The following is an 18,777-nucleotide window of genomic DNA, read 5'->3' as shown; positions in this document are numbered from 1 at the left end:
TGCCCTTCTTGGTAAAAGTAAAATCTTTATTGAGAACACGTTAAGCACAATTCAGAAGAAGCAAAGAGGTTCCCTGTTGGGTCCATGAACCAGCTGCATACAGCAGTTCAAGCTTCTTTGTCACCATATGGGAAAGCGTGCCTGCTAAGAAGAATGCGAGGGTTTGTAGTACTGAGACATTTACTAACTTTTGGAAGGAGGCATGAGCCACAGTTACTGTTGAAAACAAGTATACAAAATTCGGGAGGAAGCACAATTTCAAGTAAAGAATTAAATAGCTTTAATATAGATCTTGAATTAAATCTTCATGAAATGGCAGGGGAATAAAAAGCATTCTCAAAGCTTTATCTAGCAGTAATATTCTTTTTTCCATGCTGGCTGTAAGAAAAAAAAAAAAGAAAAAAAACACATAATTGAGGGAAATATTATTTAGTGAAAAGATGATACTGGAAGCTAGAATTCTAACACATACTCTGCATGGAACTCTCATCTTCCTGAAGGTGCCACAAACAAAAGCTTCAGACACATTGGTACTTCACAGCATGCTGTGACAAGTTTTATTGTCTTGACCCAATTCATTTAATTACTGTGAATTACATTAAATTGACAAAAAAATCTCCTAACAGCAGTCATAAGATAGTGACTTTTCAAATAGGAATGTAATTCACCCCTTGTGCAGCTCCACTAACTTGCTGCAAGGTTCCACAAGGAAAGAAGCAGTCCATCATTACCATTAAATTGTTACCACTGTACTGACATTACATTAAAAAAAAAAAACAACTTAATTCTTTATCAAAAGAGTTTGCAGTCTGAAACCAGTTGCAGTAATGCTAAACCTTGTGATACCAGCTTTATGTAAATTATAATAGGAAGCTAGTACCAATATACAGTAATTGGCAACAAATTCACAGGTGAAGAAGGTAAAATATTAAAAGGTATTACAATAGAAGATCTTCTGAAGATCTTTGCATAACCACAGTTTCTTCCTTACTCCAGAGTATCAAAATCTGGAATAAGCCACAAGGACCAAGTGAGAAAATTGGACCTTAAGTGTGATGTAGTGTCAGGAACAGGTAGAGAAGTTGAGACTTTTCACTTACAGTAGTTGTGCAGAGCCCAACATACAAAAGGTGACACAACTGACCAGTGAGGAAGCAAAGAAAACAATGGAGCAGTTAGAGGGGAAAGACATTTAAGCACCACCAGACAAGAAAGTTTGCTGCATTTTGGACTAGGAAGTTGGTGCAGATAAAGCCACAGATCCATTGAGTGGAATGCAACAATCTAATTTGGCACAAGGTTAATGCATTAGAACATCAGGCTTTTGGTAGGAGCATCAAATATGTACACTCCAAAGAATATAAAATTAATAACCAAAAAAAGTTCAAAATATAAAATGCATAGACAAATAAGCAACATCTTAGAAATTGTTTTAATTATAGATTCATGCATCTTAGCTTTCAACCAATAAATGGTAATACCAGAAGAGGCCCAGTGCTACACTACTAGTGTATATTACACAGGACTATCATAATAGCACTTCTTGCATGGGAGCAAAGGTCTGAAGGTAACGGCCTTAAGTTAGGAAACTAGGTATTAACTCCCCAAAACTACTAGTGGTATACCATTGAGATATACTTGATAAACCAACTAGATGTCCTTAGAGAACACTTAATGTTAGTTCAACACTGTGCAGTCATATAGTAAAATCATTTATAAAGCTCTATAGAAAGCTTATGAGAAATTTTGCCTTCGTAAGTTTACTCAGAACAAGGTATCTTTGAAGAAGTCATTGTAACTAGAAACAAGTAACAGGTGAGTTGTTTCAAATGGTAGTGTGAATTCCTATTCCAGGTATATGTATAATTAAAGAGTGACTGATTTCAACTAAGTAGTACAGTGGCATATCTAAGGTCAGAATGAGATTCATAGCATCTTGCAACATTACTCATGGCTAAACTACATGTTAAGAATATTGCTTTGCAAATTTTGTTTCCAATCTTGATTGGTCTGGGATCCCCACCTTTGGAGAGAAGCCAAAGCTGCCAAACCCTTGCAAGATTGGGCCTAAATCCCATATCGTTAACTAAAATAGCTACTGACACTAAAAGAAAATGTAACTTGTGCGCTACAGCTGTGCAGAACCACAGAAATTTTCAAACCCTTTAACTTTAATTTCACAGATGTGCAGCATGGCTCTAACCCATGAGCATTTATGACTGATGCATCTGCATGAAGCTTCTCATGAACGTTGCAAGCTTCTGAACATCTTCTACAGTCACTGCATTATATAAAGAGGCACGGATTCCTCCCACAGATCTGCATTGAAAAGGAGAGAAAAAATAGAAGGGTTTTGTATATGCTAAAAAAAAAAAAGAAGTGAATAGCATTCACAGGTATTTACATTTATCCCTACCCCAACAGGATAAAATTCATTTTACATGATTAAGTGGCAACATTTAAACTCAAGGCAAGCATGCAATCTACAGAAACTCAGTATTTATTAGCTACTTACAGTTCCAACACCGTAGCTTTACAATATAAAAAAAAAATCTAACTTTTTTAATCCCACAAACACCAGTGTAACATAGGAAAGAACTCTTGCAGCCAGGGGGATTAACCACGTAATGGAGGCTTTATACAATGACAGAATCTGATCCAAGTGTCACCTTCTTAGGCATTTAAACAGAGACAAGACATATTAATCAAACTGGAGAAGAAGGCAGAATTAAGTGAGCCCCATCACACCTAAGCCACAGTTGAATCACCAGCAGTTTCTGATTACAACAGTCTCCAGATTGCTATTCCCAGTGCTCTCAAACCAATATGAGGTACAGCTTGTAAGCAGAAAGCTGGTAAGTCAACACACAATACCTCCTGCTTTATCACTGTAATAACATTTTATTCTGCATAGCAAAGGGATTTGTCTCAGTCTAGCACTTACCTATGTCCTTTCAGAGATAACATGTTAAGTTCCACAGCTTTCTCAAGGAACTTCTTTTCCAGGGCTTCATCACCCCTGATATTGCCAATGCGAAAGGGGACATTCATTCTGCTTCGGTTCTTCTCCTCCACTGGACATCTGGAGAAGTTGCAAAATGTAATGATTAACCTTTTTTTTTTTTTTTGCTAAATTTACATTTTCAGCTATACACAATTTCAGAAAGCAAATAATTTAATCTGCTCAGCATCAAAGTCACCATTCCATAATGAAAGTGATCATTAATTTTTGTGAAAGAAAGCAACCTTTTTCAATCAAGTATAATTACAGTAATAGTAAGTGTAAGACCGATTAACCCTGACATACCTAAAATTGCCCCTAAGGAATGTGCAGAAGGCCAGTGAATGGAACAAGCTAGAAAAAGTAAATAAATAAAACCTCTCAACCGCACTCAGGACAGTCTCAGTTGCATTCCCTAGGATAGCTGAGATTAGTTACAGTGAACTTTGACTAAAGCTCAAACATTTTCTTTTCTCCATCTTCGAAGACTGACAACTGAGCTTGACCAAGCTAAACAAGAGTAAAGCAAATACAAAAAACATAGTAAATTTCCATTAATATTAGAGACTTTTGTTAGTGGTTTCAGTCCCCATTCTACATCAGTCTTAAGTATTATTAAGAATCAGGAATGTATTTCAGGGAGAAAAGAGATGTCTAGAAAAAAAAAATGATCTTGAATCACATGCATGGCCACAACATCTAGGACAAGCATCACAGCTCTAATTCCTTAAAATTCCCGTTAGTCCAAACTAGAAAATTTAAGATCTATTGAAAGCATAATTTCTGTTCAATTACTTTGTGAAAGCAAGAATAGGGCTGGGGTGGGAGGTTGGGGGCAGGGAAGCATTTAAATATTTTTCCTTAGTGCTTCTGGTTACAAAGGAAATATGAAGCCTTCGTATCTCCCAAAGGTGTGATGTAAATTCTTGCAGAGATTCATTAGGAATTATTTTTTTCCAAAAAACAGCATGTAAACTCTATACCTATTATTATTCTATTTGACAAAGAATGGTTGAGAGTTTTGTTTGTTTGTGGCAGGAGTTGTTTTTTGTTTGAGTTCTCCCTTAGTTCCTTTTTACTGATGTTTTCATTATGAAGAAGAAATTGAACATAGTATCTACATTTGCAAATTTTCTACTTCAGCCATAACCAGGAAAACACTCTCTGAAAAGGCCTATGCTTGTAAGCGCTCCCACATTTGAATAACTGTAGCTATGTTATAGCAACTGGATCTTCTTTAAAAAGTATTAGGCAATCCAACATAACTCAGTGCAAGTTGTTAGTGCGCACACTTTACAAAGCAACAAACTGCCTATGGCACACAGAGCTTCATAAAAGAAGTCTCCATTCAGCAAAAGGCTTGTGACACTGATTACCCAGTGAAGCATGCCCCAGATTAGGAGGTACATTACAGCTGGGAAAGCAGCTTCAGATAAGACTGGATTATTTTTTTTTAATTGTACTGATGACTAGAACAACTTAAACTGCATTGCTTAGTAAGATGCATACAGATCAGTTAGTGAAGTTTGCTTTGTTTTCTCAATTGCCTGTTTACCATTTTACTATTTGCATTGCATTTCCCCACTCAGTCTTATAGAACCACTTGCCAAAAACAAGGATTTCTTATTTGCCATAAAATGTTTTCTCGAGGCTTGATCTGCCCATTGAGGTTTATGGAAAAACCCTCAGGATTTCAATAGAGCAGGATCACAATCCTGATCATTACAATGCCAAAGGCAAAGCTGTTCTCATTAACAAAACGGATAAGCAGAACGCATTGAATATTATAATGAAACTAGCTCCTTGCCGATTAAGGTTGCAGCCAATTCAGATTTAAAATCCAAATTTAATTTCCCTATCCTAACTTTGACTCTAAAATTAATCAAATCCCAAATCTTTTGATTTTATTCTGAAGGGAAATGAAAACATTTTGTAGTCTCAGTCATTTACTAGCTTTTAAACTTGGTGCGCATTAAACTAATTATTCCCTATTACAACATCAGCTTTTAGCTGCACATACTTTGAGTCCTGTAAGCAAAATATATACAACCATATGTAAAAATCAGAGGGTTAAATCTGCTTTGAAAAAAACATCAGAAATATCTGAAACTAAAACATTCCTTATGTACAGTTTATGTTTTGAATACATCTAGGTTTGATCTTCCTCCTGCTATCTCAGGAAGTGTTTCATAATTTAGCACAATTAACTAATAAAGATGCTCTGATCGACAGAGAAAAAGCAAAGTTCTGACTATTGAAGAGATGGTAAGAAAGGATATGATGCAGAATTCCTCTGAACAACTTTTTATGAGCCACATCTCTTTTTTTGGCCTGTATTTCCTCGAAGAGATTCAGTAAGCATACTAAGTAGGAGGTGTTACAACCTGCTTTTAGTACAGACTTCTCCTAGGCTCTCACATTTTATAAGTGTTTCTCAACTGATCATCTGTGCAGATAACTGGAAATAATGTTCTATCAGACTGAAACTCATCCTTGGATAGTTATCAAGTGAATGCTTTGCACAAATAATCCCTCTAGGATTTCATGATTCCTCAAAATTTCTTCATATTGAAAAAGTATTTACATTTCAGTTTCCATACTTTTAAAAGTATGATGCAAATAGACTCAAAGTTATGAATATGTTCGGCTGTACAAATGTTGAAAGCAAATACAGCAACTTACACATAGAATCCATTAGATTTGTCTATGATATCATAAATCATTCGTGATTTGATTAAACTAAGTTTATCCATGGCTGCAGCTCCACCATTATTCTTTATCCATTCCAGTACCAGCCCCATGATATAGATACTGCAACAAAAGAAAACATTTTGGTCAGACTTAAAAACAAAACAAACAACAACCAAAAAAAACACAGTACCCTTTAACAGTCCATAAAATGTTTCAGCAGTATAATGTTATGTTTGATTTTAAGTTGCTTGTTAAGATGATTAACAACTCAGTCTGGAGTACATTCAAAAATATGACACTTCTAAGCAGAAATGCTTTATTCGGACCCAGATGAAGTATCTTGAAATACAAATGCTACACAGATCTGTTGTACCAAACCTAACCCTTTGCACAATAGAAGTACAAGTCCTCCTGGTTTCCCTTAGCTCTGCAGAGCTCCCAAGGACATCCCCAGACATTTTTCATGAACCACCAGTTTATTTATCCTACAACTGCCTCTCAGTCTGGAGTTAGCACTAAAGTTGGTGCTATAAAGCCCGCAAAGCTGCTCCAGAAATGATGTAGAGGGTGAATCTCAAATGTATGTGCACTAATAATGCCAGAAATCTAATCACATTCACAAACATTAAGAATAAAACCTATAATCCCATTTCTGTCTGAAAAGATCTTTTCCCCTCATGAACAGTGATATTTGGTGAAACAAACAATGAACGTATTACATTTAATTATTCATTACCATTCAAATTTAAGCATAGACCTGGAAGCATACTGAAATCACATGTCTAGGGACCAAGTATTTCAATGCCAGTTACTCACTGCAACATAAAAAAAAATCCCCAAGGCCTTTTGCCTTTGTGCTTTCGCTACAGAACTCAGCCTGTTCACGTTCAGGCATTTCCCACGACTACAACACTTTGCATAATGAACTGTTCACAAGTCTTTAAGGCACATTTCCAACAGGTTTGTTTTTATTAATCCCTTCATTACAGATTCCAAGGGAGTACTCGGAAAGTGCTGCCCTACAAGTTTCCCTTAACACCAATCTAGCAGGAGGTTGTTTTAAACCTTGCTTTTTTTAATTTCTCCAGGGATGCCAGTCTCAAATCTTTGAAGACTTCAGAAAGACTGCAGAAGAAGTGAGGTTACAGACTGTGTGTTATAGGTATAAAGCACCTTACAGATTTCAGAGGACAATCCTGCCACATTTATGACAGCAGACTGCCAACAACTGCAGTGCAAAGGATTTAAGTGAAGTACAGCCTACGCCCTTGACAACTATACAAGGCCACATTCATCTCTTGCTCTCATTTCCTCAAGTGAAACTTCTTAGACAAGTGAGGTTTAAAGAAGTCAGCCCTGGAGTCATCCACAAAAGCAATCCAGCCAGCTGAAACCTTTCATCTGTCTTCCATGTCAGTAAAAAATAATGCTTTTGGAGCAATTTTAAATGCAAAATAAGCCCTTGGACCTTGAAAATAAGATTTTTATAGCAAATTCATTGTTAATTTTAGCAAAATAGATTAGGGTCAAAAAGTCAATCTCTCTAACACCAAGAGGTTAAAGCCATTAGCATCACCTTAATTTAATTTTACACCCTGCTGAAGTAGCTTTTACAAATTCTGTTAGTATTTCCTGCCTGTTTGCCAGCAAACCGTTAGAGAGTGCAAGGAAAAGAGGAGAGAGAAAAGTTAAGAAGCTTTGCCAGTTCCTTACAAAAACTGGAACAGGCATTTAGAACCAAGCCAAACAGACGTGCACCCTGCCAACAATTCAGTCTGTTACATTTTGGATTCTGGAGTACACTCCACTGTGGGTCTATAGCACAAAGTGAAATCTGGCAAGGCAGTGATTAGAAAGAAGATTGTTAGAACAACCTTTATTTTCAGTTTCCTTTGTTTCCCACTATCCTATTAAAGTTCCTAACATACTGAGTTACAGCTAAAGCAGCAATTTCTTTTTAGAAATTACTTACAGTGGTTAAAATAAAATTAAACTGCAGAATTTAATTTTTGTTTTGTTTTTCAAACCAGAGAAGCATAGGCATTCCAGGGCTGAGATTAAATAGAACTCTGTAGGTTTTTTTTTTTTAAATGAAAATAGCTTTGTACTTGGAAGACATGAATGGCTGGATTTAAAACCTGGCATGTGCAAGTACAGAGTGTCCAAAACAGTGTGTGTGACTTGGCAGTCAGGAAAATAATCAGTCATGAAATAGAGGCTTTATCAATCGCTGTAAAAAGAAAAAAAAAAGCATGCACACTGCCCATGTAACAAACCTACATACAGGAAGAGAAACATCTGGTAACACTGAGGTTAATTCCTCTCTTAAATATAAGCCTTAATGATATTGGGTGTATTCAGCCAGTAGGGCAGTCTCTGAATGGCTGCAAGAGCACCTCATTACAGCAATACTCTATAGTGTTCATACTGCTTTGGAGAACTCCAGCTGTGCATCAAAGTCTGAAATGACTATATGGGCACAGGATTTACTGTTGTGTTTATTTTTTTTTGATAAATTAAAATAACTGTGTCTATGCCTTTGCAATAATACACACCATAGTGAGAATCAGCAGATTCAGAAATACAATCAGTACCACTTAAAATTCTACTGTATTTAAATAAGCGAATTATTAAGGTATATCCTATGTGCAGGTATCATTTTATTTCATGCTGATACGGTGCATTTGACATCTGCTGGACAACATCAGGCATCTTACCTTTACAAATTCTGGCTTGTAAGAGAAAGGCCCAAAGAGAGGAGTTTAAATATCTCCAGTATGCAATTACATTATCTCTGATCAACAGGAAATTCTATCTTTGACAGTAGAACCAATTATTTTTGAAGTATTGAAAAAAAAAAATCTGGGAAAAGGTGATATTTGGTTTAAGATTTTCTTTTTTTTTTTTTCTTTTTTTAATAACTATTTTAGCAGGCATTGCATTGGTATAAAAACACTCTAAAACTCATTAAATTAAATAGTTTAGAACAGCCTTATTAAGAAGCAGTAGATACCAATGGCTCAATGCCTAAACATTCCAGTAACAAAGCATCATTTGACTAGCTATTGACTATTTGACTATCCTAATTTTTTAAAAGACCATGCTGCAGTCTGTTTTGCTTCATGCATATATGAAGTCATCAGGTACATGTCAATTTTATGATCTTGACTGCTAGCAGTGATTACAAAGCTTGACCCATTTTATTTCTGAATGCCAAGTCAAGAACTGAAGTGGTATCTGAAGAAATATGGAAAGTTTTAGCAGACAACAAGGTAAAGCAATGACTAAAACACCTTTTAAAAAAAAAAAACCTCTTATCTTCTGTAGTTTCATTTTAAAACCCACTGTAGTGAATGATGTACCTAGAGCAAGAAATACTCAAAGTATAAAATATTACAAGATTGTGTTTTTAAAATATTAGAACCTTTAATAATGATAACGTCGTTTATTATTTTCTAGCAAAGAAAGTAGAGAAGGATATTGAGGTTCAAGTGCTGAGAGCAGTCTCTCAGGAAGAAATTCATTGAAATCTCTTATGAGTATTCGAGCAACAAGGTTAAAATGCTAAGTTATCTATTTGCAATGATAGAATCATCAGCACTGTACTTGACTGAAGGTGGGTTCATTTAAGTCCAAGAACTAGATACTGAAACTTCTACAATGGAATTATGATATATAATATTTACTTCTAAAAATATTATATTCCTTATGGTCAATTCCACGGGGCAACAAAGCCTACTACAATTAATTCAGATGTTTTCACAGGAATCACATGAAACACTCCAATATATCAGTTACCTGAAGGCAAGCAGTACCCACTTCCGAAACTTTATTTTTGACAAGCACAGCAGATGACAGTGCAGTAGCTTTCTGAATAATGGATATTAAAAAGCAGGATAAGTTACCTGTAGCATGGTGGAGTGTTATACAAAGAGCCATTCACTGCTTGTGTTTTGTAATCCAGTACTACAGGGCATTCCTTCAGTGCAAATCCCAGCAAGTCCTCACGTACTATTACAACAGTAACTCCAGCACAGCCAACATTCTTCTGAGCACCAGCAAAAATCACGCCAAACTAACAGAAAGAAGAAAAGAGGGAATTGAACTAATGGGATCACTAGGTGATCTTATAACTGAATAACATACCAGTATCTTCATACAAAAAGTGTACAACTTAACAACGGAACAGCTTGGAGAATGTGTCAAAAATAAGCAAGTCAGGGTCAAAGACAAGCTAGAAGTTCTGATTTCAAAATGCACTTCCAGCTAGAATTGTGATCTCATATATCAGAACAACGTATCTTCATTCAATTGACAAAGGTCACATTAACAAGCTTTCCAATAATTTGCTAAATGTTTACTTAATAGTCAAGAATAATTCTCAAGGCAACCTGTCCCATTTCACACTACTCCAAGCAAATTTACTGAAAATAAGTTAAGAGATAGATAGCAGTATTTTCAACCTATCAGGTATTTCAGAAGAGGGATCATATATAATCCACCTGTTCAAAGAGAAGCAGATCAGGGAAAAACAAGATGATTTTATTAACAGACTCTTCCCCTCCTCTCTCCCTCCCCCCCTCCCCCTCCCCCTCCCCCCCCCTTTCCCCCCCTCAAACTGTACAGTACCTTGGAAACATCCACAGGTCTTGACAGGAAATTTGATGACATATCACAAACCAAAACTGCACCTTTGACATCGGGTACGAAGTCAAACTCCACACCATGAACTGTCTCATTAGCACAGTAATAGACATAAGACGCATCTGGATTGAGATTCCAGGTGCTTGGGTCGGGAATGTCTAAGAGAGACAAAATGAAAACCAAAGGTCACCACAGACATGTAATTTTCTGGGCATGCTATTATACTTTAACACTGGACTTTCAAGTGCAAACCTAGAATGAGTTGGCAGCATAAAGTAAAAATTATCTTATTAACATGAAGATACATTGTACCTGCAAAGTAAATACACCCACGCATTCCCAAAGTTTTGTAGTAAGCCATCATTAGGCTTGCAGGCACCCATCTGATTTTCAGTCCTTTTTCCTCAAGGGATTTTCATCAGGTTTGCAATCACAGATGAGAAACCACAGCCCTAGAGGTCTAAAATTGAATCTCTGACACTGGATCTAAGAGTCCTCTACGTGCCTTTGGAACAACTGAAGCATTCAAATTCTCACTGGTAAAGTTGTCTAAAACTGTTTCTATGCATCCCCAGAAGCATTTTCAGTCTGGTCCAAGCTGAACACATGGTTACCTAACTCCTATTTAAGCCCTGAAAGGGATTTATAAAACTAAGATTTGCATCTGTCAACAAGCAATTTACAGACATGCCCTGACAGCACAGGACACGTTTTGCATAAAACAAATGGTTGTTCCTCCCTTCTCCACACCTCCAAAACATGAGGAGAAGTGCTGCTATTGCCTCTGCTATTATTTACTCTCCCCTTACTTATAGCTGCCAAATGGTCAATACAACCTCCAGTAATGGGAAGCTGTAGGTGCAATTACTTCCTGTGCCTCTGATGATACAAGCTCATCTTCCAGGTTAATACATTAAATGGCAATTAGGGCACCAACTCGTTTGGGAGATATTCTTTGCCTTTCCAGTTGCCACTCTTCCCAGTTCAAATGCTATAACTTGGACCATAAGGAAGAAACATGAGTATAAACTAGCAGAAGTAGAAACCAGAACACAAGTATCCCTGCTCCAAGAGTTATTTATTTATAACCAGTCACTATTTAGAGTATACATTTAAAGTGTCTTTGAAGCAGGTTTTCTCACAAAAATTCCCCAACACCTCACTTACAGTTAACCTTTCTCTTTCTCCTACACAGTGGTCTTTCAAATTATGTCATGTCCAGTAACAAGCTTCAAGAGAAGGAGTTGGATATGCCTCTCCTGTTCCAGAGCCAACCATCTGTTATGACATACGATCAGGAGATGAGTGTTTGAGAACTCTCGGAAAACTGTAACTGAATGCATATCACCCATCTCCAGGACCAACAAGCTAAAGAATCCAGACATGCTTCTAAATTTCAAAGTACTCTCACTATCGAATGTATCTGAAACTTAACAACATAAACAATATATTTGCAAATAGCTTAAAACTGAGTTAAAATATAATTTTAAAAAAAAGCCCACGTCATTTCTTTATCAATACATATTTCCTTCTTACCACTCATGTTCTAGGTTCTGCTCAACTTAGCTTCAAAATTCTCTCCTGGAGACCATTAGGTCTCTAACAGGTCTCCCAGTCATGAACATGGAGAGATGTGGCAGACAGTTTTTTTCTGAGTGCTGGTCAGTCAACTGTTTAACTAGTTAACATTCAATAACTCCATAGCTGAGACAGGCCAGTTTTTAGAGCAATTCAGAAAGGTAAGCATTCACATGGATGGATGTAATCATCAACTTACTTGTATAGGTTGCTAGCTTCGGATGAACAATATTCACTTTGGCATACTTCTCTGCTTCTTTAGCTGCTTTTGCTGACCAAGCTCCAGTAACCACATAATCCGCATGTCTTCCCTCCTTTAAGCCAATAAGGTTAAGTGGGACTGCACTGAACTGACCAGATCCACCTCCTTGGAGGAAAATAACTTTGTAGTTTTCTGGTATATTTCTGTGTGCAAGAAACATACATTTATTTCATTTCCCAAAGACAAAGGATGCATACTCCTTGCTATTACACATCTGACTGCAACCATACAGAAGAAAAATACTGCCATCTGACTGCAACCATACAGAAGAATACAGAAGACACCTTTTGAAGAGGTTAAACTAAATCCTTTTAACTTCCCTCTGCACTGACATTGACTATTAACTCAAATAGTAGGAATAGTGCTATATATTGAATTGATAAGTTTTCTGGAAACAAGCAAGCTTTGTCTCAGACAGCTACAAATAAATAGCTGTTTAGCTCTTCTATCATAGTACGCACACACTTGAACATCATTCCAGCAGAATTAACGCTCACTTGAAATACTGTCTGTTGCTAACTTTGTGAGTTTTCTGAATGCTGTGCTAGTTTCACACCATAATACTTGAAGAAGAATTCAGCTTTGAGAGCCTTAAAATTTTGCAAGTGCAACTGCATAGTAAGTTGTACATGCAGAGCAAGTGCCACAAGGCGCTATTTATACCATCACAAAAATTAGTTGTTCAAATTACTCATGGAAGCTCTGCTGTCAGTAATTCTAGTTCTGACTAAGAGTCAAGCCTTCACATGAAAAAGCCATGATTTTAAACTACTATGAGAACTACACATTAATTCTAATACATGATATAAATACTTATATTTCAAAGTTTTAAAAATGTGTCACATTACACATAGGAAAACAGCCCCTGACCAGTCATCCTAAAACACATCCATATAAAGTCTGTTAATACAATCAGTTAAGTAATGAGTGCATAGAACACCTCTATACAATCAGAACAGTTTTCTGCTATTTCCACTTACTTTGTAAGAAAGTCGCTGCACTACATGAATTCTATGAAGATGAAACAATGAGTCAGTTTATAGCAGTCACATGAAAAGGATCTTAACCTAATAAAAACCCTTTGTTACATACAAATAAATGAGAATCAGACAAAGGAAGACCAATGTCCTCTCTAATATTAGATGAAGTACCTAAACAAAAAAGAGCTTTCAAGGACAGTTCTCCACATGTGATAGTTGCACTAATAATAACCAAAGTCCAATCTAAAAACAAGAAGGAAATAATTCACTTACAGCAATTCACGCAAGAGATTTTCAGCTGTATTTAAAATTTTTGTGAAATCTGCAGTTCGATGGCTCATTTCTTTGGTAGGAAAAAAAAAAAAAAGAGCATGAAACAAAATGCTAATAAGTGAATGTGATTTTAAAAGTTGTTTTAAGCTTTAAAGATTTTACACTCACAAACCCCAAATACCCAAAGGCTCCCATTTCCAGTTCCAACTCCTATTTCTGTTGAGTCTTCCTAAATACCCAGCCTTACACTTCCTGTCTTGTCCAGATCCATGCAAATACAGTCCATTCACATTTGTCACCCACATGACCCTACTACCCCCAGGAACAAACAAGGGGTATATCTAAGTGAAGAAAAATATTCCCTAGAAAGATGTAAGTTTCCTTACTCTAAAAATGTTCTTTGTTACTACTTTACTCTGTACTTGCTACAGCAGTACAGGGGGAATGTTTTGTTCTTTTACTTTAAAACAGCTTCATTATGCAGTAATCCTAATTAGGAGTTAAGGCTACTGAATACTAATTCCCTTTATTAAACCATAGTCTTTCTTCCCTTTATAACAGTGAACAATTTAAACATGAATCCCTATCCTGCAGAGACTGCTGCATGTTCTACTTTTAGCAACAAAACAATTTCACAGGGCTAGTAAAATGCTGGGCATGTTTGTGCATATTTTTTTCTGCAACTGGGGATGAAAAATGAGTCAGTTATGCAAACTGCATATAATACACCTCCTCCTTACGTCAGGACTGCATTGACTTACTAATGGGAAGGATGCTGAACATCAAATACATCTGAAGTGTTACACCACATAGTATGCAAAATACTGTACGTACATATATGCATATATGTGTATACCCACGCATAGTATTTCATATAAACAAAAAAGCAAGCAACTCCCTGAAGATCTAAAAGTACTAATGTTTTACTTATGATTAGTTCCTTTTGTCTCTATTCCTCTGTGTTGGATTACTAAGGAGCTGGCTGTGTATCATTTTATGGTACTCTGGATGAATGGTAAACAAAGAAAAGAGCAGCTGTTTGAAAAAGTATTTTCTGGACGTATGTTACCACAAATAAGGTACTGCAAAATAAAAGGAGGTATTCAGCAGAAATATCAAGATCAAAAGCTATTATTGAGAAGTTTAGTTAAGTTAGTTAAGCATCTACACTTTGAAAGACATACAGAATTTTTAAAGTCTTACCAAGAACACTAATGCCAAGGCCTTTGTAGTCCACCAATTCTTTCTGAGCTGCCAATAGTACCTAACAGAACAAACAAGCAAAAAAATCCACAAACAAGTTAAGGGAATTATCCACTATCTGGAATCTTTGATGCATCATATGCATACCAGCTGCTCCATAATGTAATACCCTGACACTTCTCAAGTTAAAATAACAGAATAGACGCTATATAATTTCATTGCATCTAGGATCTGAAGGCTTGTCTTAAAAAAGAATTAATTAAAACCCATGCTTCTTGTGGAAACTCTGCATTTCAAGTTATTATTTCAAGAATTACTTTTCCAGATTACTTCAGAATGACTTTTAAGAGTTGGATGGAACTCCCTATCTCTTACAGAAGGCTTAATGTTTGCATGTGTGCTTTTACTACTCAGGGATCTTATTTTTCTCCCATGTTCTTTCACTTGACTCGTACAAATAGGATAAGTGAGGTATTAAGGGAAACATCTAATGAGAGCGTGAAGTTGTCTCACACCGAGTCAATAGTACAACGCCTGGTTTCATAGAATGAAGTCCCTCACTTTCTGAAGATATGCCTTCTCTGTTACTGGAAGAAAAGAATGAAACAGTTCTGATGTAACTAAAATAGACAGGTCATGCCTAGGAGCCTTGATTTGTTTGTTCAGCTTTTCGTGTTTCTTTCTCCCCTCACAGCTCTCACATATCAACCAAGTGGAATTAGATTCTACCCATCAGTTTTGTTTCTTTTGATTTCAGTGAATGCCTCTATTAGAAACAGAACTTTCTTAGCCCCTACTAAAAGGAGTAGGAGATGGAATCCAGTGGAAAAGCCTCCAAAACAAAGGCTGTACGCATGCATTGCAGGATCTGCCAAGAAACCACATGCTTTGGGTAGTTGCAGGGGCACGCAAGCTACCTTGCTGACGGGGTCTGTGCAGGACCTGTCAACTGTAACAGCTGGTCACCAGTAGGTCAACCATGAGCAGCTGTGCTGCTTTTCAACTTTGAGACCATGAAATTTTAACAAGTGCATTTCAGGCGCAAACACATTCATAGCAAAAAAAAGAAAAAAAAAAAGGGGGGGTGGGGAGAAAAAGTCAAAAGGAACATGCAGACTGTTAGAGAGGTCTTTTTAACAGCTTGATAAAATCCAGTTCTGTTAGTAACGTCATCAGACAAGCTGCACATGCCTTACAATAGCTACTTATGTCTTGCAATATCTATGAAAAGCTCTGTCCACCTTCTTGCTTCAGTGAGTCTGAGCACCTCACATACAGCATCATCTCAGAGTCAAACGAAGCCAAACAGTCAAGGCGAAATAGTCCATTCAAGGGTACTGCATTTTCAAAAGGGCCAGAGAGACTAATAACATGGAGTTCAGCTATGTTTTAGTCCTCAAACAGTAAAGGCAGCTCTCAGGATTCTCTGTGGGAGAGGCTGATGCTGCAGCACCTAGTGAGAGCTCCTTTCTGAGCCGTGGCTTCAGCAGTGCAGAGCAACAAGCGTCTTTGTAGCGTGATCCGTAAGGGACATTTATAACAGAGAAGCAGGGGCAAAAAAATGCTGCTGTGCAACAACTTTGTTTGCCTAATAAAATCGTTAAAAAATAACGCAGGATCACTAAGAAAGAAAGAAGAAAAGGGCAGTAAGTGTCCCGATACATAGCTCCTAAGCTGTCAGTCAGACGCACAACCCACATGTGCATTCAGCACAAACCGCCCCCTCTCCATATGTAGCTGGATAACCTATGGTGCTGATGCAACATCCCAGGGAGTTGAGCCTACGCTGCGCTCATTATCATTTTCTCAGACGAAGACAACTCACCGAGTGACTACGCTAGTTATCAGCTGGCGAGCACCACACTCGAGGCGGTGCGCCTTGAGGGGGGGGGGGAGGGGGGGGTGTCTCGGGTCTCGCTTGGCGTCCCTAAAACTGATAAGAGCCCGTGACAAAGGAATGTGGTGTCACGGGGTTCGGGGGAAGAAGGGGGAAAAAAAAGTAAAAGCAGGAGGAAAAGGGGGGGGGGGGGTGGGGGGAAGAAGGGGTAAAGGGGGGGAAGGGGAAAAGGGGGGGGAAAGGTGGAAAAAGCAGCGTGCAGGCAACGCCACCTGCCCCGCCACCGCGGCTGCCCCGTCCCCGGTCCCGGTCCCGTCCCGACTCACGGATCGCGGCAGCTTGGCCGGCCCGGCCCCGAAGTTGGCCACCTGCCGCCCGCCCTCCATGATGGCGCCGCCGCCCGCCGCCGGCCCGGCCGCTATAAGCCCCCCGTCGCCGCGCCGCGGGTTGGCTCCCCTGCCGCACACCGCGGGGGCGGGGCCCCCGCCGGCACCGCGCCGCCGATTGGCCCCTGCGGGCAGCGCCCCGGCTGCCTATTGGCTGCGGCGCCGGGAGGCGGCGGCGGCGTGATCGGCCCCGCGCACGCCCCCGTCGGGGAGCGACCTCGCGCGGAGCCCTGGGGGCGGGCGGGGGCTGCCGGGGGAAGGGGCTCGGTGGAGACTTGAAGATGAATTTACGTGATTACAGAGCTGGGACCACAAAAGGGACTTGCGAATTGCAGCCTGATCGGGTCGTCGAGTCAAAAGATTTTCATCAAATGCACGTTGTTTTGCTGAAGAGATGTTGACAGAGACAGCTGCTTTAGAGCAAAGATAACTTCATTACAGTAATGGATGTGGCTTAAGAAAAAAAACATCAAATTTTAAGAAAAGAACATCAAATTCACGCTCAGGAACCAGCACCCTCCGTAGTTCTAAAGAAACGCCCCACACCTCAGAGGCATTAAAGACTTGACACAATCTTTTCAAAACATCAGGGTACTCTTAAAGTATAGCTTGGGCCACAACACCCTGGACAAGTAAATTACTTCTAATTATTCAAATTAGTTCTAACTAAATAGAACCCTCTGGGGAAACGCTCAGTAACTACACAAATGGGACTATAATACAATTGTTTTTGCTGGAGTCTCACACAGAAGCTGGCCAAAGAGACGTGCTCTTCGTATGCGCTCTTCCTATGGGTAAGACCAGGGTGTCTGTGTCTGCCTGGAGTCTGCTTTGAACTCGAACTCACTGGGGAAAAGGTACCCTAGGTAAGAAGGGATGACAGAGGCAGTCAGAAGTAGTTCAGGGTGGTGGCTCATGTCGAGAAGCTGGGCCCCTACTACGCAAAGTGCTTTGACGTCCAAGCAGGATCAGTCTTGAGTATTACCAGTGTGGCATAAACCAAAAAGGCAAATTAAAACTTTGGAATTAAATGTCTTTCAAACCTCCAGCACAAATTGCTAGAACACAAAAACAAGAACTAGGCAAGCTGATGCAGGTATCAGCTCCAAGCATGGGGATTAAGTAGCAGGTATTGTCGTTTTTCTCTCCAGGATAGAGAGGGTCCCATCCCGACCAGAAAGGTCTAAATAGCAGCTCCTACGAGATCAGAAAACAACTTTGCTGGAAGACTTGCCACCCGGAGCTTTACAAAATCTATTTTTGTGTGCTGACAGGACGTAAATAAAATTGATACAGATGAATGAACTTTAAAGTTACCTGAACACAGAGTAGTCCATTTTATATACACGCAAGGGATTATTATGCTTTTGCAGCTGAAGACAATGGAGAGGAATAGTAAAGGTCATATCAGAGTTTGGTTTCTATTGAATTGAGAGTTCTCCTAATTTAAAATTTTTCTACCAGTAATTACTACTTATTACCTTGAAGTTCATACACTCATTATGTCAATGTATATAGCCATACCATATAAAATGCAAGCTTCCAAAGCCATGGCTTTCATGAACAATTTAGGCTTTCAGCATTTGACAGAGAACCTGACCCTGACACAGATCCCTGCAGACGAATCTGAATTTGTATAATTAACAAACCTGAAGCCATTGAGTGCTATATTAACTATATAGCATAACTGGAAAAATAAAACAGAAGTCAGAGAAAGTGCACTGGAGTTCCAAAGTTTTCAGTGAACTTCTGTTGAGTTCATCATCGCTTTATGTCATGCTGGACAGAAAAACCTTCGTTGAGTACTGCTGGAAAAGAATTAGCTCACTCAAGGAGACCAAGAACACACAAGTTCTGTCTGGTACAATGATGGACAAACTGACGTCATTACTGAAAGACAAATAAGCTGACTACACAGCAAC

The 18,777-nt window shown here is 38.5% G+C and overlaps 1 protein-coding gene across 1 annotated transcript; it reads right to left on the bottom strand.

Moving 5' to 3' along the window:
• Positions 1–527: 527 nt before the first annotated feature.
• On the bottom strand, positions 528–16,946 carry PSAT1 (phosphoserine aminotransferase 1). The gene is made up of 9 exons (XM_040541737.1): positions 16,796–16,946; positions 14,633–14,693; positions 13,430–13,499; positions 12,114–12,319; positions 10,322–10,494; positions 9,598–9,767; positions 5,684–5,812; positions 2,945–3,082; positions 528–2,319 (listed from the first exon to the last, which is right to left on the bottom strand). Exons 1-9 carry the CDS (start codon positions 16,853–16,855, stop codon positions 2,214–2,216), a joined length of 1,113 nt encoding a protein of 370 aa, XP_040397671.1. The 5' UTR covers positions 16,856–16,946; the 3' UTR covers positions 528–2,213.
• Between the last annotated feature and the right edge of the window lie 1,831 nt (positions 16,947–18,777).

The sequence above is a fragment of the Cygnus olor genome, chromosome Z (assembly GCF_009769625.2).
Source record: "Cygnus olor isolate bCygOlo1 chromosome Z, bCygOlo1.pri.v2, whole genome shotgun sequence".
Lineage (NCBI taxonomy): Eukaryota > Metazoa > Chordata > Aves > Anseriformes > Anatidae > Cygnus > Cygnus olor.
This window is presented reverse-complemented; position numbering and strand designations above follow the sequence as displayed.